The sequence below is a fragment of the Engystomops pustulosus genome, chromosome 1 (genome assembly GCF_040894005.1).
Source record: "Engystomops pustulosus chromosome 1, aEngPut4.maternal, whole genome shotgun sequence".
Lineage (NCBI taxonomy): Eukaryota > Metazoa > Chordata > Amphibia > Anura > Leptodactylidae > Engystomops > Engystomops pustulosus.
Genome location: NC_092411.1, coordinates 53,846,666 through 53,866,282, shown reverse-complemented (window position 1 = coordinate 53,866,282; position 19,617 = coordinate 53,846,666). Strand labels below are relative to the sequence as shown.

At 41.8% G+C, this 19,617-nt stretch overlaps 1 protein-coding gene across 2 annotated transcripts; it reads left to right on the top strand.

Moving 5' to 3' along the window:
- The first annotated feature begins 1,211 nt into the window (after positions 1–1,211).
- Positions 1,212–18,136, top strand: REEP5 (receptor accessory protein 5). 2 transcript variants are annotated; one of them, XM_072140677.1, is made up of 5 exons: positions 1,212–1,503; positions 5,789–5,882; positions 14,556–14,694; positions 15,432–15,600; positions 17,722–18,136. In XM_072140677.1, the coding sequence occupies exons 1-5, from the start codon at positions 1,386–1,388 to the stop codon at positions 17,769–17,771; spliced, it is 570 nt and encodes a 189-aa protein (XP_071996778.1). In that variant the 5' UTR covers positions 1,212–1,385; the 3' UTR covers positions 17,772–18,136. The 2 variants fall into 2 exon arrangements, with proteins under 2 accessions (XP_071996778.1, XP_071996787.1); XM_072140686.1 differs by lacking the exon at positions 1,212–1,503 and adding an exon at positions 5,492–5,551.
- Positions 18,137–19,617: the final 1,481 nt, after the last annotated feature.

Genomic DNA, 19,617 nt, shown 5'->3' with positions numbered 1-19,617 from the left:
AAATATAAGAAGATTATCACAGTGACAGTGCCTGAGTAAGTGTCCGTGGTTTATCAGGATGGGACATTTAACTTTCTTTCCCATTGGTGTTGATGTTCAGATTCAGTTGTGCATCTGTGGTATTTTGTCTCCATTGTGTTTTGTCTCCGTTTTATCTCTGTGATGCATCTGTTTTGTCTCTGTGTGCAAAACAATATAAGGTATAACATTGCTTTGAAAACATCACACATGGTTTTTCAGCCTTATCAGTGAGAAGAAAAAAAAATTTGCGGACCCATAGACTTCTATTGCCTTATGTGATACGCACCCCTGAAAAAGATGAAAATACAATACAATATGAAAAATGTGAAAGAGCCCTAAAGTTGGGGAGAAGTGGAGCATCTACTTTAAAGGGAACCTGTCATCAGCAATTGACCTAATAAACCATTACCAGAATATTGTCAAGGAGTGAAACACCTTCTAGTTTTTGTTTCTTTCATGTTCCTGTTTGGTGGCATTATCCAGAAAAACAACTTTGAAATTAGCTGTAAATTAGTTTTACAAAGTCAAGGAGGTGGAGAGTTTAACACTGAAGTCAAGGTGGGAGCCCTGAGCGTCTCCTCCTCTGTGACTGAGGTCATGCATTGGACTTCAGGAGATGTGGTTAGTGAGGCCTCTAGATGTAGGACCTTCAATTACAGTGAAGGGGCTTTCTAAGGAAGAGAAAGCCTGATTCCAGTGTAAAAATCTCTGAATCCTTTACTTTATACAACCAATTTACATCTCACTTCAAAGTAAAGTTTCTGGATAATGTCATCACCCTGGACCATGAAAGAACAATTATCTGGGAAGTGTTCGGCTGCTTGACAACAAACCGATAGTGGTTTATTAGCTAAAATTCTGCTGACAGGTTCCCTTTACAGGGACATTGTTACCAGATTGATGATTTCTACACAATGAATTATTTCAATCATATATATTATTGAAATCAGTTAATATTCAATTGACTAGTGGGGAGATGTCACATTCTCTCTTGGTTCTATGGAGCAAATGGCAGAGGGTCACCCCGTCCACATTCGTGTGAACATATCATTCAATCCTATCCCGACTTTTATTGTTCTAGCAGCGGGTAACAGAAGTAATCTGCCATATGATTGGTTATAAGGGGCAGGGTGACTAGTGACACCCGGGTTGAGCTCTGCAGTCAGTGCACTGAGCTCTGGGTGTGGTTGCAGTGCTGGAAATGGAGAAAGGAGCAGGGCCGGGCCGGCTGCCAGCCGCCGGGTCGTGTCTCCCTCACTTGGCCTGAATGCTGGCTCCTCCCTCCCATCCTCCTCCTCCTCCTCCTCATCAGTGCTGCGTGTGTCACACATCAGCCATCACACGGAGCTCTGACACGGCACAGCATGGCTGCAGCACTCAAGGACGGCTTTGACAAGTTCCTCAGCCATAAAAATGTCGCCACCGACCTCCTGGAGAAGATAGAGGCCAAGACCGGAGTGAACCGGCGCTACATAGCCCTGGGTGAGCCGAGCATAGCCTGCCCTGCCCTGTGCTGCCACCTCTGCCAGATCAGCTGATGCCTGTGCTCTCTGTTATCAGCCTCTTTGTACCCCCCATACACACAGGGGCACACAGTATAGCGGCTGCCAGTGATGGGGAGTGTTCTGTATGAGGGCACAATTTAGGATTTGTCCTTTATGTTACATGAATGATACAAACCTGTCAGATCTCTCCTTGTATAGTGTCAGACATCTTATGTTACAGATAGGCCCTCTCTATACATGATATGTCTGCTCTATTGTGTAATATGTCTGACTATCATCATCATGATGTTACATTGTGTGTGTAATATGTGACTATCACGATCATGGCGTTACATTGTATGCAATTGTGTCTGACTATCGTGATCATGACGTTACATTGTGTGTAAGATGTGGCGGTGACTACTCCAGGTGCTGCTGTTCCCCTGACTATGGAGTAACCTGTAACACCTGCTGCTACTCCATGTGGTACATGAGCTGCCGGTAACATATGGCAGGGGCAGCTCCCGCCGTGTAATGAATGGCCCTCAGGTGTGGGAGCGCTCTCTTATGTCTGACATACACTTTATAATGTTGGGCAAGGATTTTATTAATGAAACAATCCTATTATAAAGGACCTAGTGGATAGAAAGCAGTGCCTTATTACATCCGCTGGTATTCTACAAGTTGTGATGGTCTCTGCTTACCGTCTGGAATCCATTGTTTGTTATGAAAAGATCTTTATACATATAAGGACCAAACAAGTCAGATTTATAATACAGATACCAACAATATGTTTGCATTTTACAAAAGAAGACCTCTGATCTCTGTGATAGGAAGGAAATCCTGTTACTCTACCTGCACACAAATGTGTGTATTCTCTGGCCGCAAACAAAGGATTTGTGGTCCATTGTTTGTACACTGTAGTGTTTCTTCTGTGTGTGAGGTCCACTTACGCCCTGAGGACAGTAGAGAAGACTGCCCCAGCAAGAATAGGACCTGCTCTGAGTAGGCAGCTCATACACGGGGCCATGGAAACCACAGCTGTGTGTATGAGCCCATAGAAATACGTCAAAGAACAGCACACAGATAAAAATATTGTTGGTGTGTTTGTACATCTTATTCCCCTTCTATTACAGTAAGACCACATCCTGAATGGGCCACAAACAGGGAAAGTTTGCAGAACATTTTGGGGGGGGGTTGTACTGCTCACCCCTTCTTTCTCCATTTGAGCTGAGCATTTGGGCTCTGGAGTAGTGAGACGTGGCGTGCTCACCGCACATGACCAGGCCATTGGGACTTTGAGCCATCCACAACTTGTGCGGCCACATATAAGACTATGTGTATAAGGCCTTACAAAATCTTCAAAGTTCACACACCGCATGGTAGAGGAGAAAATGTGTGCATAATCTGCCGCCACTACCTTAAAGGGCGTTTACCACCAGGATGAAGGACTGTATGCAGTGTTAATGCCCCTAAGGCTTATTTGTATATAGTCTTTCATCCTGGTGGTGATGTCCTCTAAACTACCTTAAGGAAACGCTGCAGAAAGCACAACCAAGGTGAACTTTGAAGGGAGGATGGCTTAGGCGCAACAAAAGCACAAATTTTCCACTGCTCCTGGAAAAAGTTGCAAGAAAAACAACAAAGCCTTAGGTCTCATTCAGATGAGTGTTTTTGAGGTCTGCAAGTTATCCATATTTTTTTGCGGTTTGCTTAATGATCCATTGATTCCTATGGGTCCGTTCACACATCGTTTTCTTTTTTTCACGGATGTGCAGATCCACAGACCTCCATAGAAGTCAATGGATCCACAAAAAAAATGGCACACGCATGACATCTGTTATTTTTCAACGGTTGCTAGGCAACCAACTGTGGCAAAAAGTAGATTAGAAACATCCATGGATGTGGATACAATACGGACATCACACATGCGCGTTTTTTGCGGACACACAGTGGGCACGCCTGTTTGAATAAGCCCCTAGTGAGCAGGCATCAATACCTCAAATATAACATTTACCAAGCCCTATGATAAATCTAACGTACAACAAGCTCCCAAGATTGTCTCAAAGAACTGGGAAGTGAATCCTCCTTAATGATCAATTCCCCCTCCATGTGAGCCATTCCATTTCCATAAGTGCGGTTCAGCTCCATGGGGAGAAATGGTGTAGAACAGCTACATTTGAAAAGTATCCGAGGCTATCCTCATTCCATCCGTGAAAAACTGAGTTTGGGAATATCTACAACTTTATGTTGCATAAAGATAATATTCCCCTGTAGAAGATGACTAGTCGGGCGTCTTCTGATGCTCCATATTATGCAAATTACCCTTCTATTTTAATGTTGACTCTAAGTCCGGCATCGCGCAAAATTTGAATAACAAATCCCGGTGGAGAGAACTTTAGGGCACAGGATCTTAATAATTCTTTAATGTAATGTAGACTGGGCATGTGATCTGCATGACAAACCTCATCCGTGCCGAGTCATGAGATGATAAAAACACTGGAAATGGAATTTCTCACATCTGGTCTTGTTAATTATTACTGTGTTTTTTTATTGCATTTCATTGAAGGATATAATTGTCTTTCTCACACGTGTATATCTATAGATAGATGTGTGTTCAGCATCACACTCATATATACTGTAAATTATCAATTCATGAGGACCATGAACATTTGCTTGAATCAGTCACTGGCTACCTGGCGACTTGTAACTATATGTCCGGACATATTGTGCTGCTAGTTTTGAGTTTTCTCACAATAAAGTTTATAAAAATGCTGCAGCAGATTTCAACCTTAGCCAAGGTTAAGTTCTGCAGCAGTAATTGAGCTGCAGCAGATTTTATACCTGCAGCGTAAATCATTTTGTGCTGCATTTTTTTTTCACAGCTTGGATTTGATTTGTAATAAAAATTTGGTTAACTATCAAAAAACTGAAAAAATTAAGGAAGTTCTGCTGAATTAAAGATAATTTTTAGCTGTATTTTCAAAGTTGGTAATAGAATGGATTAAAAATCCATATGGTAATAGACTGCATGAGTATTTGTGCAAATCGGTCTGTAGGTGCACTAGGGGCGGACCTGATTTGCCTACAGATATCTACAAGTTCTGCAGCTCAAAGTTACCACTTAAACTTGCAGACTGATTCGTACATCCATAAAATACAGTACTTCACCAGTTTGTAACCATAAAGATGCAGTATCTGCTGCTTTCAATGAGATTTCTCAATTAAAACATGTATTGCATTTAGTTTCTGCTTACAGGAGGACCAACTGTGCGCTCCCCCCCCCCCCTTCTCCCCTCAAAGTGGGCAGAACAGGTGACCCCCAAGTCTCTCTTTGATGTCCAGTATTGCTGACTTCCAGCATTTCCTCGTCCTGTATGTTGAGCCAGAAGTTTCATACCGATCTGTGGGGCTAAGGGTGAAACTTTGAATACCAGTACCAAAGTACCAGTGACTTCTATGACACTTCTGGCTCAGTTTACAGGTCCAGGAAAATCCAAGAGTCAGCAATATAGGGCATCAATGAGGGTATTGATATTTTTCTTGGTTAAGTTTAAACCCAGAACTTCAATACTGAGGAGTATACATGTGTGTGTGTGTGTATATATATGTGTGTATATATATGTGTATGTATGTATGTAGTGGGTACACGTGTGTGTGTGTGTGTGTGTATATATAATATGTAGTGGGCACCCCGTGTGTGTGTGTGTGTGTGTGTGTATATAGCCATTGAATAGAAAAGTCACTATGCATCTGTTCTGTAAAATGTAAATGTGTTGTCCCAGTAGTAGTTATATAATACAATGCATACCCCATAGCAGTTGCTCCTTCAATATGTGGTGGTATAAAAAGCTGTTGTCGGTGTAAAATGAGAGTAGACCGTGTAGTAATCACTCAGTGACAGCTGAAGCGGTGGGTATGGGAATGAATGTCATTTGCATGTGTAGGAGGGGAGAGAGGAGGTAGACTTGGCAGTCGTGGCGTTGACGTGCACTGTAGGAAGCTGCAGCCAAACACTAAGAAGATGATTCGGTTCCTTGCGGCAGGTAAGCGGACGAACTGTAAGGCTTCCATATGTCTGCAGAAGCTCTGATCATTGCACATTCATCTGCTGTAAGTGAGACTCTGCCTATAGTTTTAATCCGAAACGCTCAAAGTTTGACTATGACTACACTTTCCAGATTGTTTCCATACAGCGCACACACATCTTGAGGAAATGAGATTTCTATTCTGCTCTGTATATACCAATTAATTGGATGGCTTTCTTCTTCTTTCCTGCACAGCGGTCATTGGCTTCCTGGGAGTGTATTTGGTGTTCGGTTATGGGGCATCGCTGCTGTGCAACTTGATTGGATTTGGCTATCCGGCATACATCTCGTAAGTGTCTATTAGTATAATAACTGCAGATTGTTTCATATGAAGCTCTTCTACTCGGATTTCATTATATATCAATTCAGAATATCTGATCTATCTCTTATACGTTATTACAGAGGTAGAAAAAAATCCTATCCACTTTCAGATATAGTGTCGTTTGTTAAATGGCAACAAATATTTTGTCTTCTTAAAGGACATATCATGTGTTACTTGCTGTGTCGCAAGTATTGAGGTCTAAACGCATGTGGGTTTGTGGAGGATTTGCTCCTGATGTGCAATTCAAGCACATTGTGTGAACAGAGCCTTACTATGAGTACCACTGGATACTAGATATTATAGCTAGTGGTTTATTTATTTTCTTCAATTGTTACATTTTGCATCTCAGTTCATTGTATTTCACAGTATAGCTGTTTACAGGACAGCAGAGAGTGCTGACACACATTGATGTCTAGACATATCATATAGCAATAGGAATTCATAACGGTCACTGTATTAGTGAGATCCAGTGATTGAGAAATGGACAGAACTTGATTCTCCTGTTGTGCAACTCGTAGAGGTCACGTGAGACTATGGTTGCTGCTGTATATGTATAGATAGCAAGTCTACCGATATAGGTATATTTGTTTGTTTTGTATAGGTATAATATTATTAATGATGCAACACTTTTTTAATATGCTCAAAATGTATAATCTATAAGTATATTTGCGAAACTGTTAAAACACATCAGATATTACTCCACATACTAATCTACCCCCATAGCAGGATGAAATTGAATACATTTTTTTCTAACTTTTAAATACCATATATACTCAAGCATAAGCTGAACCGAGTATGCTGCCTGCCCAGCCCCCTGTAGTATGCAGCCTGCCTGCCCAGCCCCCTGTAGTATGCAGCCTGCCTGCCCAGCACTTTAAAAAGAAAAAAAAAAACCTTATATACTCACCCTCCGGAAGAAGGGGAGCCGCGCTGAGCATTAGGCCCGCCAGAGGGAGAGTATATAAATTATTATTATTTTTTTATTGACTCGTGTATAAGCCGAGGTTAGGTTTTTCAGCACATTTTTTTTTTTTGTGCTGATAAAATTGGCTTATACACGAGTATATACGGTATATATACTCCTCAATATATGAAAGACCTAATCATCAGCGATCATCAATAGGGTTATGGCTCTAACCAGGGCAACTAATGGTACCTCCACAGAGTAAATAATTCCTTTATACGTCTAATAGATATGAGATTCTTGGCTTTCTGCAAAGCAGTCACAGGATGCCTATAGGTTTTCATGGTAGCCAGGGGCCCTAAAGATGCCTTTTGTGTGACTATTAGGCCCTGCATGAGACAGGTGCTTATTGGTGTACCAGCAATTGAAGTGTATCTATTTATTTTGCGCTATCATGTCCTAGTTGGGCTTAAACCCTTATATAGCGTGTTTTGACGTCTTGCAGAAACTTGGCTTACTGTATTGTGATGAATACATCTGTCTTATTATATTAACTGTGTGAACAGGGGTTAACTGCAGTCACATGGATCTTCTGAGTAAAGTTGCACATCTAACCTCCCTCTCCAAATAAATAAGTCAACAACACGGGGGGGGGGGGGGGGTTGTTACCAGGTTGGGGTTATCTGTAAGATGAAATTGTTGCCTAAATAGTTGCAGTTCCCCGGAGAGATCACTGCACAGGGAGCGGAGCTTTACTTCCAGCTCTGTTTTTTTTTCTTGTTCTAGTACTGGGGGAAGGGGGGGGGGGGGTTCCAGTGTTGCACCCCCACTTTTCTTATATTGATGACCTTTCTTATTGTACATCCATATCACCAACTTTACAACACCCTTTAAGGAGCTAAAAATAAGCTCTAGTCACCCGCCTCCTCTGTTCGGCTTTCATAATGAAGTTGTATATGTGTCCCAGTATCTAAGAACATTTCCCTAGGCGAGGTGACGGTCTAGGACTCTCCAGGTCGCCTCTTTGCATAGAGAACAATGCTGTGTCTGTTCTATCTGACTTCCATGAATAGGGATTTTCTGTTCTCATCTCATCAACTTCTGCTAATGTTATCATTCACAATGGTCTACATCAGTTACTTTGCATCACGTACGAGACGAATATCAAATATATGAATATCTGTACTATACCTTCCATTTTACTGTTTTACTATTACATGTGATGGATTTGTGTACCCGTAGGCACACATGTATTTTAATTATTTGTGTTCATGAATAACCCCTTAGCATTAATGATGCAATGAAGGGATTATATAGAACAGGCAAATCCCTCCACTGCCTCGTCGCTTGCTTAAAGGAGTGTTCACACTGTCAGTTTTTTAGATGCATTTTTTTTTATGTCCAAACCAGAAGTGAAGCTTCTATCTGTGATATCTTCTTGATCATTATCATCCACACCTGCTTTTGACTTTAAAAAACTGCATCTGGAAAAGCTCAATGTGTGACTGCACCCTTAAATGAGGATGTGTCATACACAAGTGTCATAAAAAGGAATCACCTGTGTCTTCCTGCATTTATGGCTTCTAATAAAATGTGGGATTCCCATTGTGTAACTGTACTGCTGCAGGGGAAAATAAAATAATATAACATGGCACCTAAAGCACAAGATCATTTCATGTTTGTGATGGGAAAAGGACTAAAAGAACAGAGCAGGAGACCCCCTATAGCAGTGATGGTGAACCTTTTAGAGACTGAGTACCCAAACTACAACCAAAATCGACTTATTTACCATGAAGTGCCGACATGGCATTTTAAGCAGTAACTTATTGCTACATGTTCTTCCTCCTAAGGCTACCAATACAGTTGAAAGTAAGATAGCTTCTCTGCAGGGTCTCTCAGTACAGGAAGAATGTTGGGTCCAGCAGGATGACCTACAAAGATATTGCAGTTCCAATCAGCCAATGAAGTGTCACTTTAAAATAGTGCTGAGTGCAGCATCTCTTAAGTTGCCTGGGAAGATTTGGTGGATTCGGTCCTGTTTGGTGAACTCTGTCCTGTGGTGATGGCCTGAGTGCCCACAGAAAGGGCTCTGAGTGCCACCTCTGGCACCCGTGCCATAGGTTTGCCACCATTGCCCTATAGAGTTCCCTAAGCTTTAATATAGGGCATGAATGAACCCTTTTTCACATTGGACAACAATACACAATAACATTTACAATCTTCTGAAATGTTCTTCTGCATCTCCATTATATATGGTTATCTTTACATTTACACTCTATGGATCTCTATACATCCATATAGACCCTGCCCTACTTCCATCCAGCTGATACAGAGTAGTGGTAAAAGCCCCCCGGGATCAGGGGTAACTTGTAAATGTAGTGCTAGGTATGTGCACGAGTACAATACTAGTAATACTACTAGTGATGAGCGTGCTAACTAGGCTCGTCTCTGCTTGGTCAATGGCTAAAGTGATAATGCAAAACCATATTAAAATCATTACTTGTACTTAAAAGAAATGGTTTCTAGTTTACTGCAGTCACCCTGTGTTTGCTGGATATATAACCTAGTGTATAATACGTGCCATATGACAATATGACCACAGGAAACTGGCACAAGATCTGAGGAACTTCCTGAAATTACCACACTAGGGTTTTCAGTTTCTTGTACACGGCCCACAGAAATCAGAGACCCCGGACAGTACAAGGTTAGGGCTCCCAGGCACCGCTCTGCTATACAGGGTTACAAATGCAAGGTTACATTTATCAGGCTGTGGCGCCATCCTAAAGCTCGTGTCACATCTATTCTCATGGTGGACACCACTCAGCCCAAACATGGAACTATACAGTTAGGTATTATCCCATGACAGAACTCCCCTACAACTACTCTGGTGAAGTTTTAGTCTGTCATTAATAACCTCATATGAACTTGGTGTGAATTTTTAACAATTTGACTACAAAGAGGCTAGAGACAGACCTTTTCTTATATCATCTAAAGACTGGTACCTGCCACCTCTGTGTGTGGTATCTGAATAGTTAAGTTGCTTTTAGTTTGCATTTTCTTTTTGTTCTCTACATGGGGCTGATGCTCGGTCATGCGATTGGTGTTACACAAGGGGCGCGCATACAATGGATTTTACATTCTGAAATGCTGAGTCATGCTTTTTAATCTGAGGAAATGACAACCCATTTACAAGTTACAGCGGAGAGAGAACCCCAGCCAGAAAGACTTCTGTGATTGTAGTATAGGACATTTCTCCTCCTCCTCAGTCTGTGGCCACATGTACATCACACAGCTGGAACAATAGACTAGGCCGATGTTAGTCAGGAACAACAAACCTGTCATAAGGTTACAGCAGTTTTTAGGTGTGTTGATTATTCTGAGGCGAATATGTATTTTGCAACTACTAAACCAGTTTTTCAACCAGAAGATGTTTGATTTGTAAACCATAAGGTCTTGTGCACACTGCATGTGGCTCAGTTTTGTATGGAGTCATTCTAGGACTAGCAGAGAGGTGCACGGAGCATGAAGAGGTCCTAAGAGGGCCTCTTCCCCCTCCCCACCCCCCCCCAGGAGTATGGACTGTATGCAAATGAGCCCGAGGGGCTCCAGGCTCCATTAACACCTATGGAGCCTGAAGCCCCTCAGGCTAATTTGCATACAGTCTTCATGGGTTTCACAAAAATCACTTTATATATAATCACTATTGCATAGACAAAAATGTATTCAGTCCACATGCCAGAACCTTGCACCATCTTTTATCTTTACTATTTCATACTTCCCAACTTTTGGTTGCCTTTTTTCTTAACCACGCCTATTGACCCAACCACAAACATACTATAATATCAACCTTGAAGGCCCCCACATAGTATAAGGCCCCCTTACTGCAGCCAACCCCCTATGGACCTGTATAATACACCTTAATGCAAGTCTGCAAAAAATCCCTCTTTTAAATGTATTTTTTCCTTCACATTTAGCTTTTCACTTTTTATTTAGCTCCCCAAACTTATACATACTATCTCTACTCGTACCACCACCCCTCCGCAAATGGATGAACCCTGTTCTCTAGCTCCCTCATATTGTGGCCTCCTCCTTTAGCCCCTTGTCCTCCAGCCTCCCCCCTGTCTCACAGTATTAACCGGTTAAGGACCGGGCCCTTTCCTGGTTTTTCATTTCCATTTTTCACTCCCCACCTTCAAAAATCTAGAACTTTTTTTTATTTTTACACGTAAAGAGCTGTGTGACGGCTTGTTTTCTGCGTAACAAATTGCACTTCATAGTGATGGTATTGCATATTCCATGCCGTGTACTGGGAAGCGGGAAAAAAATTCCAAATGCAGTGAAAATGGTGAGAAAACACATTTCCGCCGTTTTCTTGTGGGCTTGGATATTACGGCTTTTACTGTGCGCCCCAAATGACTTGTCTACTTTATTCTCTGGGTCGGTACGGTTACGGGGATACTAAATTTATAGAGGTTTTATAATGTTTTCATACATTTACAAAAATTAAAACCTCCTGTACAAAATTTATTTTTTATTTTGACATCTTCTGGCGCTTATAACTTTTTTATACTTTGTTGTACGGAGCTGTGGGTGGTGTAATTTTTCGCGACATTTGATAATATTTTCAATGATATCATTTTTAGGACTGTACGACCTTTTGATCACTTTTTATAGATTTTTTTTTTTTTTTTTTTTATGTTTTTCAAAATGGCAAAAAAGTGCCATTATCGACTTTGGGCGCTATTTTCCGTTACAGGGTTAAACGCATTGAAAAAGCGTTATCATAATTTGATCGGGCATTTTAGGACGCGTTGATACCTAATCTGTTTATGATTTTTACTGTTTATTTATATTTATGTCAGTTCTAGGGAAAGAGGGGGGATTTGAATTTTTAGGGGTTTTTTTAATTATAATTTTTTTTTAAACTTATTTTTCTTCTTACTATTTTTCGGACTCCCTAGGGTACTTTAACCCTAGGTTGTCTGATCGATCCTATCATATACTGCCATACTACAGTATGGCAGTATATGGGCATTTTCCTCCTCATTCATTACAATGTGCTATCAGCACATTGTAATGAAGGGGTTAAAACAAAATAGCCTCGGGTCCTTGGAAGACCCGAGGCTACCATGGAGACGGATCACCGCTCCTCGATGACGTCACGGGGAGCGACGATCATAGGCAAGATGGCGGCACCGCCATCTTTTTGAGGCTGTAATAACGCTTACTGGCTGTGGAGAGGGCTCAGCCCAGGGCAGGGCAAGCTATGAGTAGGTAGCATGGGATGATCCCGCCTCCTTCTCCTCCGTCCCGAGCTATGGCTATTCACAGATCACTGTGCCAAATTCCAGGCTGAGTGATATAATGGACCATGCCACTATGGTGCAGGTTATAGAGCAGTGATGGCGAACCTTTTAGCGGCCGAGTGCCCAAAATGCAACCTAAAACCCCCCTTATTTATTGTGAGGTGCCAACCAAAAATTAAAGCAGTAACTTATTGCTCCCTGTTCTTCAATAAGGTTCAATCATATTGGACTCCTAAGGACAAGATGGAAAATTTGCTTCATTTTAGCTTATTTCCAGTGTCCCTCTGTACACAGAGAATTGTGGGGCCTGCAGGGGATCCTCAAAAGATAATTCATCCCTGTCTACTCATTCTCCCTCTTCCTACAAACCCAAGTAGTGAAGTATCACTTAAATATATGACTGAAAGCAGCATCTTTTAAGTTGCTTGGAACTGCAAGAAGTTTATTTGAGTCCTGTCCGGTGTGCTGGGGTGATGGCCTGGGTGCCCACAGAAAGGGCTCTGAGTGCCGCCTCTGGCACCCGTGCCATAGGTTTGCCACCACTGTTATAGGGTGTTTCTATTGCCTGTTCCTTGGTAACTGGAATAACAATTGGATAGGCTCCACGCGGGACTGGGATCCCTGGGGCTCAATAGTGAAATTGATTTTGGGGGCCCACACTACTGGTACATAGAAATTTTCCCTATATTGCAGGAATCTGAGATGAGGGAATTTCTAGGCACTGATGGAGAAGCAGTGAAATAAAGGATCACGTTCTCCTCCCCTCTCTTCCAGGGCTCTTGGTTTATATATAGTGGCTGCAGAGGTGACCATATGTCAGGGCATTGGTGGGGATGTTGGGAAAAAACCCTGCACTTGACTATGCATGCTCCTGCTTCCTCTATTCTGGCTTCTTCAGCTGTCGGGACTAACAGAAAGCGCAGCAGTCCCATTATATCATCATGCACCCGCGCTTTTCAGGTCAAAGTACAACGCAAGCAGGGAAAAGTCTGTCGCTGGAGGCCCCTGCCAAAGAGGCAGGTGTCAGGGCCCACCGGTGGCCAGTCAGACCCAGAATAAGGTTGGTTTCGTCAAAAATTAGATGTGTGTGTGCGTGTCTGGTTTATGGGACACACGCACAATTCAAATATGATGGCTCAGGGCAGTGCTGCTGTTAGATTATTTGTAGTAACAATTTGTTATAATGGCCCCATTGCTGTTTGATCTGTAGGCTACACAACAGCCACGCGGGAGCTTTGATCTCATAATGACTGGATATGTATTAGAAAGTTAGAAATCTGCTCAGTTTATGCTTCATGAGGCCGGGTACTGAAAAGCATGATTCTTCATTAGAAGTGTAGCCCTGGTTGCCAGGGGAATGGAAAAAGAAGTAAGCTTGTTAATTTTATTATCATTAATAAAACATTTTATGTTTAAACCATTTGTGACCAAGGATTGCTGCTGAATGTCCAGGTCAATTTTTGCAGTTCTGTTCTTTTACTTCGCTTTTTTTCATGACATGTGAGACTAAAACATGATTTAAAAAAAGTTCTAAAATTATTCTAATATAATTAGCAGAAAACCTAAAGCAAAAAAAATATACTTTGTAATTTTTCCCCATTTTAATAAGCCGTAAAATGTTAAGAAATTTTTACAAAAATATTTTATAAAAACAGGTGGTCCTCGACAAAGGGGTATTCATACAAAGACAAGATTCACAAATTCTCTAATTCACTGTTTTTAACGAAAATACAGGATTTCACAGATATAATTCCAACCTGTCTTTATCAGTCCTGGGATCCGACCATAAAACGGACAGATTCTTATCTTGAATATCTTCTCTTGTCTGCACACTGCAGTGTCTCTCTGCCTCCTGCCCCACCCCCTGCATTACAAGATCAGCTCGCACACAGACACTTCCTGCCGGCAAGCAGCGTGCAGAGACTTGCTCTACAAACTACAAATAAGATCTTTATAGCAGGGGAAGGAGGCGTAGCAGAGCTGACCAAGTGTTATAGCTGAGACGTAGCTACAGTATGATATAAAACATAATGGCAGTCTTATCATCTCTCATCACTTTTTCTATGTGTCACATACTAGTGAATGTTCAAAAGCTAAATAAAGTTGTAGATAAACCTGTACCATGATAATCTAAGCACATTGTCAGCCCACTGCATCTCATAGTACAGAGGAATCATGAAGTGTCTGCTTAGAGAGTCCCCGCCCACACTCTGGAATATTACACTGACCAACACTGAGCTATAGGAGCCAAAACAGCAATAAAACTAAGTAAAATTGTAAATAAGTAATGGGGTTGGTTATTTCTCCTGAACCCTTGCACCTAGAAATGCAATTTTGGTGTCCTTTTTCATAATGGAGAAACTCCCTTTCTCTATTGGATTGTGTTTTAGGAATTCTAAAAATCTTTTTTTTTTTTTTTCTTCCTGACAGAATTAAGGCAATTGAAAGTCCCAACAAGGACGATGACACCCAGTGGCTGACCTACTGGGTGGTGTATGGAGTGTTCAGCATCATTGAGTTTTTCTCTGATATCTTTTTGTCCTGGTTTCCCTTCTACTACATGATCAAGGTGGGTGGAGGCATATTATGACCCTTATGGGATGACTGCTGTGGCTGTAATGTATCTACTATTGTGAGTGCACACTGCCTGTATCATTCTATTTATATTTTATGTATATCGGCATGGAATGACAATGGGCATGTTTTGCTCTCCAAACGGTACAATGGGGTTTTCCCACAAAGGCAAGTTAGGTCTGGTGAAGCTCTCTGGATGCTTTACTATAGTCCCAGATTGCAATAATCACAAGTGTCTGTAATGAAGCTTTATTGATAATTTTTGGTCCCGTTACAGCAAACAAAATGTTTAAACTCCAATTGTCACTGGGGCCAAAAATTTTTTAGTCTGGATCTACAATTATAAAATATACAGTTTCGACTTAAATAAAAAAACCTCCGGACCCTATCTTGTATGTAACCCGGGGACTGCCTGTATATTAAAACATCATGTGGAGATAGTTTGTAGCAAAACTCCTTTTAAATTACAACTAATTAACTCCTACTTGTCGTTTTGTGCTGGAGAACAGGAGATGAAAGCCTTGTTACGCTGTACTGGGCTGAAGCATCGGTTAGGCTTGTAGTAGTTGTGGTTTTTGTTAGTTTCTGTCACTGCAGCAGTGAGCGCATGGATCATCTTGTTCAGCTTCTGAGGGTTTCTAATGCAGTTTCAAGAAAGACATCAGAAGTCAGCACTTACCCCACACTGTATACTCTTTGCTGCAGTGTATGATCTCTTGTTATTTCTTGTAGTGTGGATTCCTCTTGTGGTGTATGGCCCCCAGCCCTTCCAATGGTGCGGAGCTGCTCTACAAGAAAATTATTCGTCCCTTCTTTCTGAAACACGAGAAACAGATGGATCACCTGGTGAAGGACATTAAAGACAAAGCTTCAGAGACTGCGGACTCCATTGGAAAAGAAGGTATTCATTTGTATGCTCTGTTTTCCTGCAGATTGTGCTATATCTTCTAAATCTCCAATATAATGCTGTTCTCAAATAACCTGTCTGCTGCTGATAATGATACCGTATATACTCGAGTATAAGCCGAGGCCCCTAATTTTACCACAAAATACTGAGAAAACCTATTGACTCGAGTATAAGCCGAGGGTGGGAAATGCATTGGTCACAGCCTCCCCAGTATATAGCCTGCCAGACCCTGCCCCAGTGTATATAGCCTGCCGCCGCTGACGGACAGATCGCACAGAAGATATACAGGGGTCGCAGGAAAGATGAGTTTAGAGATTTATTTTTTTGACTCGAGTATAAGCCGAGTTTGGGTTTTTCAGCTAATTTTTTGTGCTGAAAAACTAGGCTTATACTCGAGTATATAAGGTAACAGCGCAGCTGTATATCTAAGGAGGACCTTTCACCACCTTCATCAACTCCAACATCCTTCAATAAGCACAAGTGTACTGCAGATAAAATGTTCTTTCTAATTCCAGAGTGATCAGTATCATTCCTTTTTTAACGTAATGGTCGTATGGGCTTTGTCAGGCCTGAACACTAGTCTAAATAGCATATTGGGTTCTACAACTATGCTGTTTACGCTCTATGGTCATATGGGTGGTCCTGGGTTGGAGCTGACATTCTGATACTGCCCATTTCACAGAACCAAAAGTGAAGACATTGATCGAGTTGGGACTCAGGACTACAGAGAAAGAAAATCTGTGAAACAATGCCTGTTAAAGGAAGCACAGAGCTGGTGGTGTGTAAAGGTGGTGGAGGTCCTCTTTAAGAGGTGCAATACAGGGTTGGCTAACTGCTACTGAGATAGAGGCTCTAGTCAGAGACTAGAGCCTCTAACTACAGTGGTAGCAGGCTGAGCCCTTTATTTCCTAGTTATGCCCTTGCTTTAAGAGGTTAAATATCTGGGGATCAGTGATCACAGCACATTAAAGGACACCTGTCATCAGGTCTGGTTCACTTGTCCTGTCACTACTACCTGTTGGAGCAGCTCACAAGGATCCATCCCAGCCTTTATCTAGTTATTTCATACATTAATCATTATAAAATAATCTATTCTTTATTATGTAAATGAGGCTAGTCACATGGTCAGAGGCAGTGATGTCACCCCTGTTCACTCCCCTTTCCTCTCCTCCCCCTGCTCATATCTGTGTGTAATGTATAGTAAAGCATTGCTAGTGTGTGTGCTGCATCTGCTGACATGCTGTATCCTCCTAATACACCTGAAATGTTCTGCTATAACATGGCTGCAGCCTGGAGCTGTTGTATCTCTCCTATACACACACACAGGCTGCAGGGGGCGCCAGCACAAGGAAGCACATCATTATACAGGCTGTCAGTCAAGCACTGGGGGTGTGGCTGTACCTCCCACTCATGAATAAGGTGGACAGCTTGAATATGCTAATGCTTCATTGGACATTTCACAGGTCATTTGCATACAGCTCTAGGACCTCATTGCTTAGGTTTACAGGCATGTAGAGAGACAATGAAGGGATAGAGGCAATGCTCTCTAATGGCAGTTTGTGAAAATATATTTAGTTTAGGGGGTTATTTTGCCTGACGGGTTCTCTTTAAGGACATCTACCACCAGGATGAAAGACTGTATGCAAATGAGCTGGAGGGTATCCAAGCTCCATTAACCCCTATGGAGGCTGGAGCCCTTCGGGCTCATTTCTCATACTGCCCTTCATCCTGGTGGACAGAGGAGGCATCTATGATCCCCCATGTGATCATATGGTGCAAGTGGGTTATTAAAGGGGGCTTTATAGTTTGCAAATGTACATAGAAAACAGAAAAATGTATAAGTAAATGTATAAAGGTTAAATGACTTGTATGTAACACAAAGTGGTAACTAATTGTCAAGTAAACAGACCTGCAATGGTTCTCTTGGCACAATAATAATATTTATATAGCGCCATTAAATTCCGTAGCGCGTATCAATGCTGATATGTCCTATGCACCAGGTCCGTGTTTTCATTTTACATATTGCATTTATATAGGATTGGGTCACATGGTATAAAGATGTCTTGCTGTGGAAAATTCAGGTCACAGTCTCCAATTATTTCTTCTCTCTTCTAGCTAAACGGGCCGCAGTGAATTTGCTTGGTGATGAGAAGAAGAGCTCATAATCGTGTATAAGGAGTCGTCCCTCTGGGCACCTGTGTTACACGGGACAGTGGTATAATTTGTACTTCTCCTTACACCAGGGGGGCCTGGAACACTTGTCTGACCCAAGACTGGGGGGGCTCTGTGTTTCAGACATCACTGGTGCTGAGGGGCATTAATATTGTTGCCTTGGAAACCTGTTTTTTTGATATGAAGACAAGAATGTGTTGAAGTAGTTGTACTATTTTGCTGTTGTCTGTAGAGGAGGTCAGCGTTTTTATTTAAAAGCCATCAAGTGTCCAAAGCTTCTATACAGTCAGTGTGGAAAGGCTTTACATGTACTATGTCCTGCATTTAATGGACCCGAATAAACAGTCACCATGCTGAACCCCCTATTGTCATGTTGTTATTGATCTGTTTATGATGACTATAGGTTCTAGTGTGTTGGGAAGCTCTCACAATGTGCATTTGGATAACTCCTTTCAATCACAGATGCTAAAGAATATGTTCTGTTATATAATGAAAAATTCTCTGAAGGCATCAGATTGTTGATGCACACAAATTTATGAACGTGTGTAAACTTTTAAGATCAGGAATAGAACAGCTAGTGAGGACTCCATTTTATTAAAACATACTCACAAAATAGAATAAAATCATGCGCATGTAAAATTCCGGGGCCCCGGAAGAAGCCGTGGTAGCGAAACCCTGGGTCGGGCGAACTAGCGAGTCTGGCGTCCACATGGTGGATTTTATATGCGCATGATTTTATTCTATTTTGTGAGTATGTTTTAATAAAATAAATTCCATATATTTGAACATACTACCCTATCTGCTGCTTAATCTCTTCTATAGTAGCTGTACACTATTTGGCTACAGGATGCAAGAAAACGCAGCTTAAAACTGTCTGAATAGCGATCTATTCCCATCCAAATACCGTTTGTGTGGAAGTGTACTGAAGAATTTGGAACATAGTTTGGAAAGGAGTGATTTATCAAAGGATATATAAAAGGACACACAAGGAGCTCCGGTCAGACTGTTTTATTTTTTACTAATTGCTAGATGTGGGATCCATCTGTGACTGTTTGGCAGCTCCTATAGGGAATAGTGTGCATCACAAAAACACTTTTTTTTTTTTCTTTTGTACTCGTGAGGACTCCAGCTAACCTAAGGATGTAGGGCAGGGGTGAGCAACATTTATTGGCTCAACTTTGAGGGGCTACATCAGTAACCAGCACCCTAGATGCACCAAAAAGTATAGTACAAAATACCACCCCACAAATTATTGATGGACTGTGGGATTTATAAATACCACTCAGAAACCAAATACTGCATTCAGAGCAGACCATAACAGTACTGGAGACCACATAGCAGGCTTAAAATACTGGAGACTCCCAGAGCATAAAACTACTACCGTAATACTCGAGACCCCCAGAGCAGACAATTATACTAGAGACCCCCAGTGCAGACTAAAATAAATCCTCTCCTTTCCTGGCTCCTCTCCTCCCTGCACCACACACTTCTCTCCTCCATGTGCTGCTCTGCTGTGTCCCGTTCTGGTTGTATGTGCTGGCATCTGGACCCAGAGCAGAACTGCACTAGGAGCAGAAGAAGACTCGGGTGCAGTACGGTACAGCTGACTAGTACTTACCACTCCTGGGTAATAATCGTACATTACTTCCAGTAGTAATGAGAACTTCAACGCTGCACTCACTGCTACCCAGTCTCCTGCACCACTGAACGGTTTCATTAGTTGTGCTACATTAGTAATGGAAGTGTTCATTGGATTCTGGACTGTCAGCAGGGTGTGGACCGCTACTCCTTGCTTGACAGGCTTCATATGGCCTAATGGTGCAGCCTGTGCACCCCTTT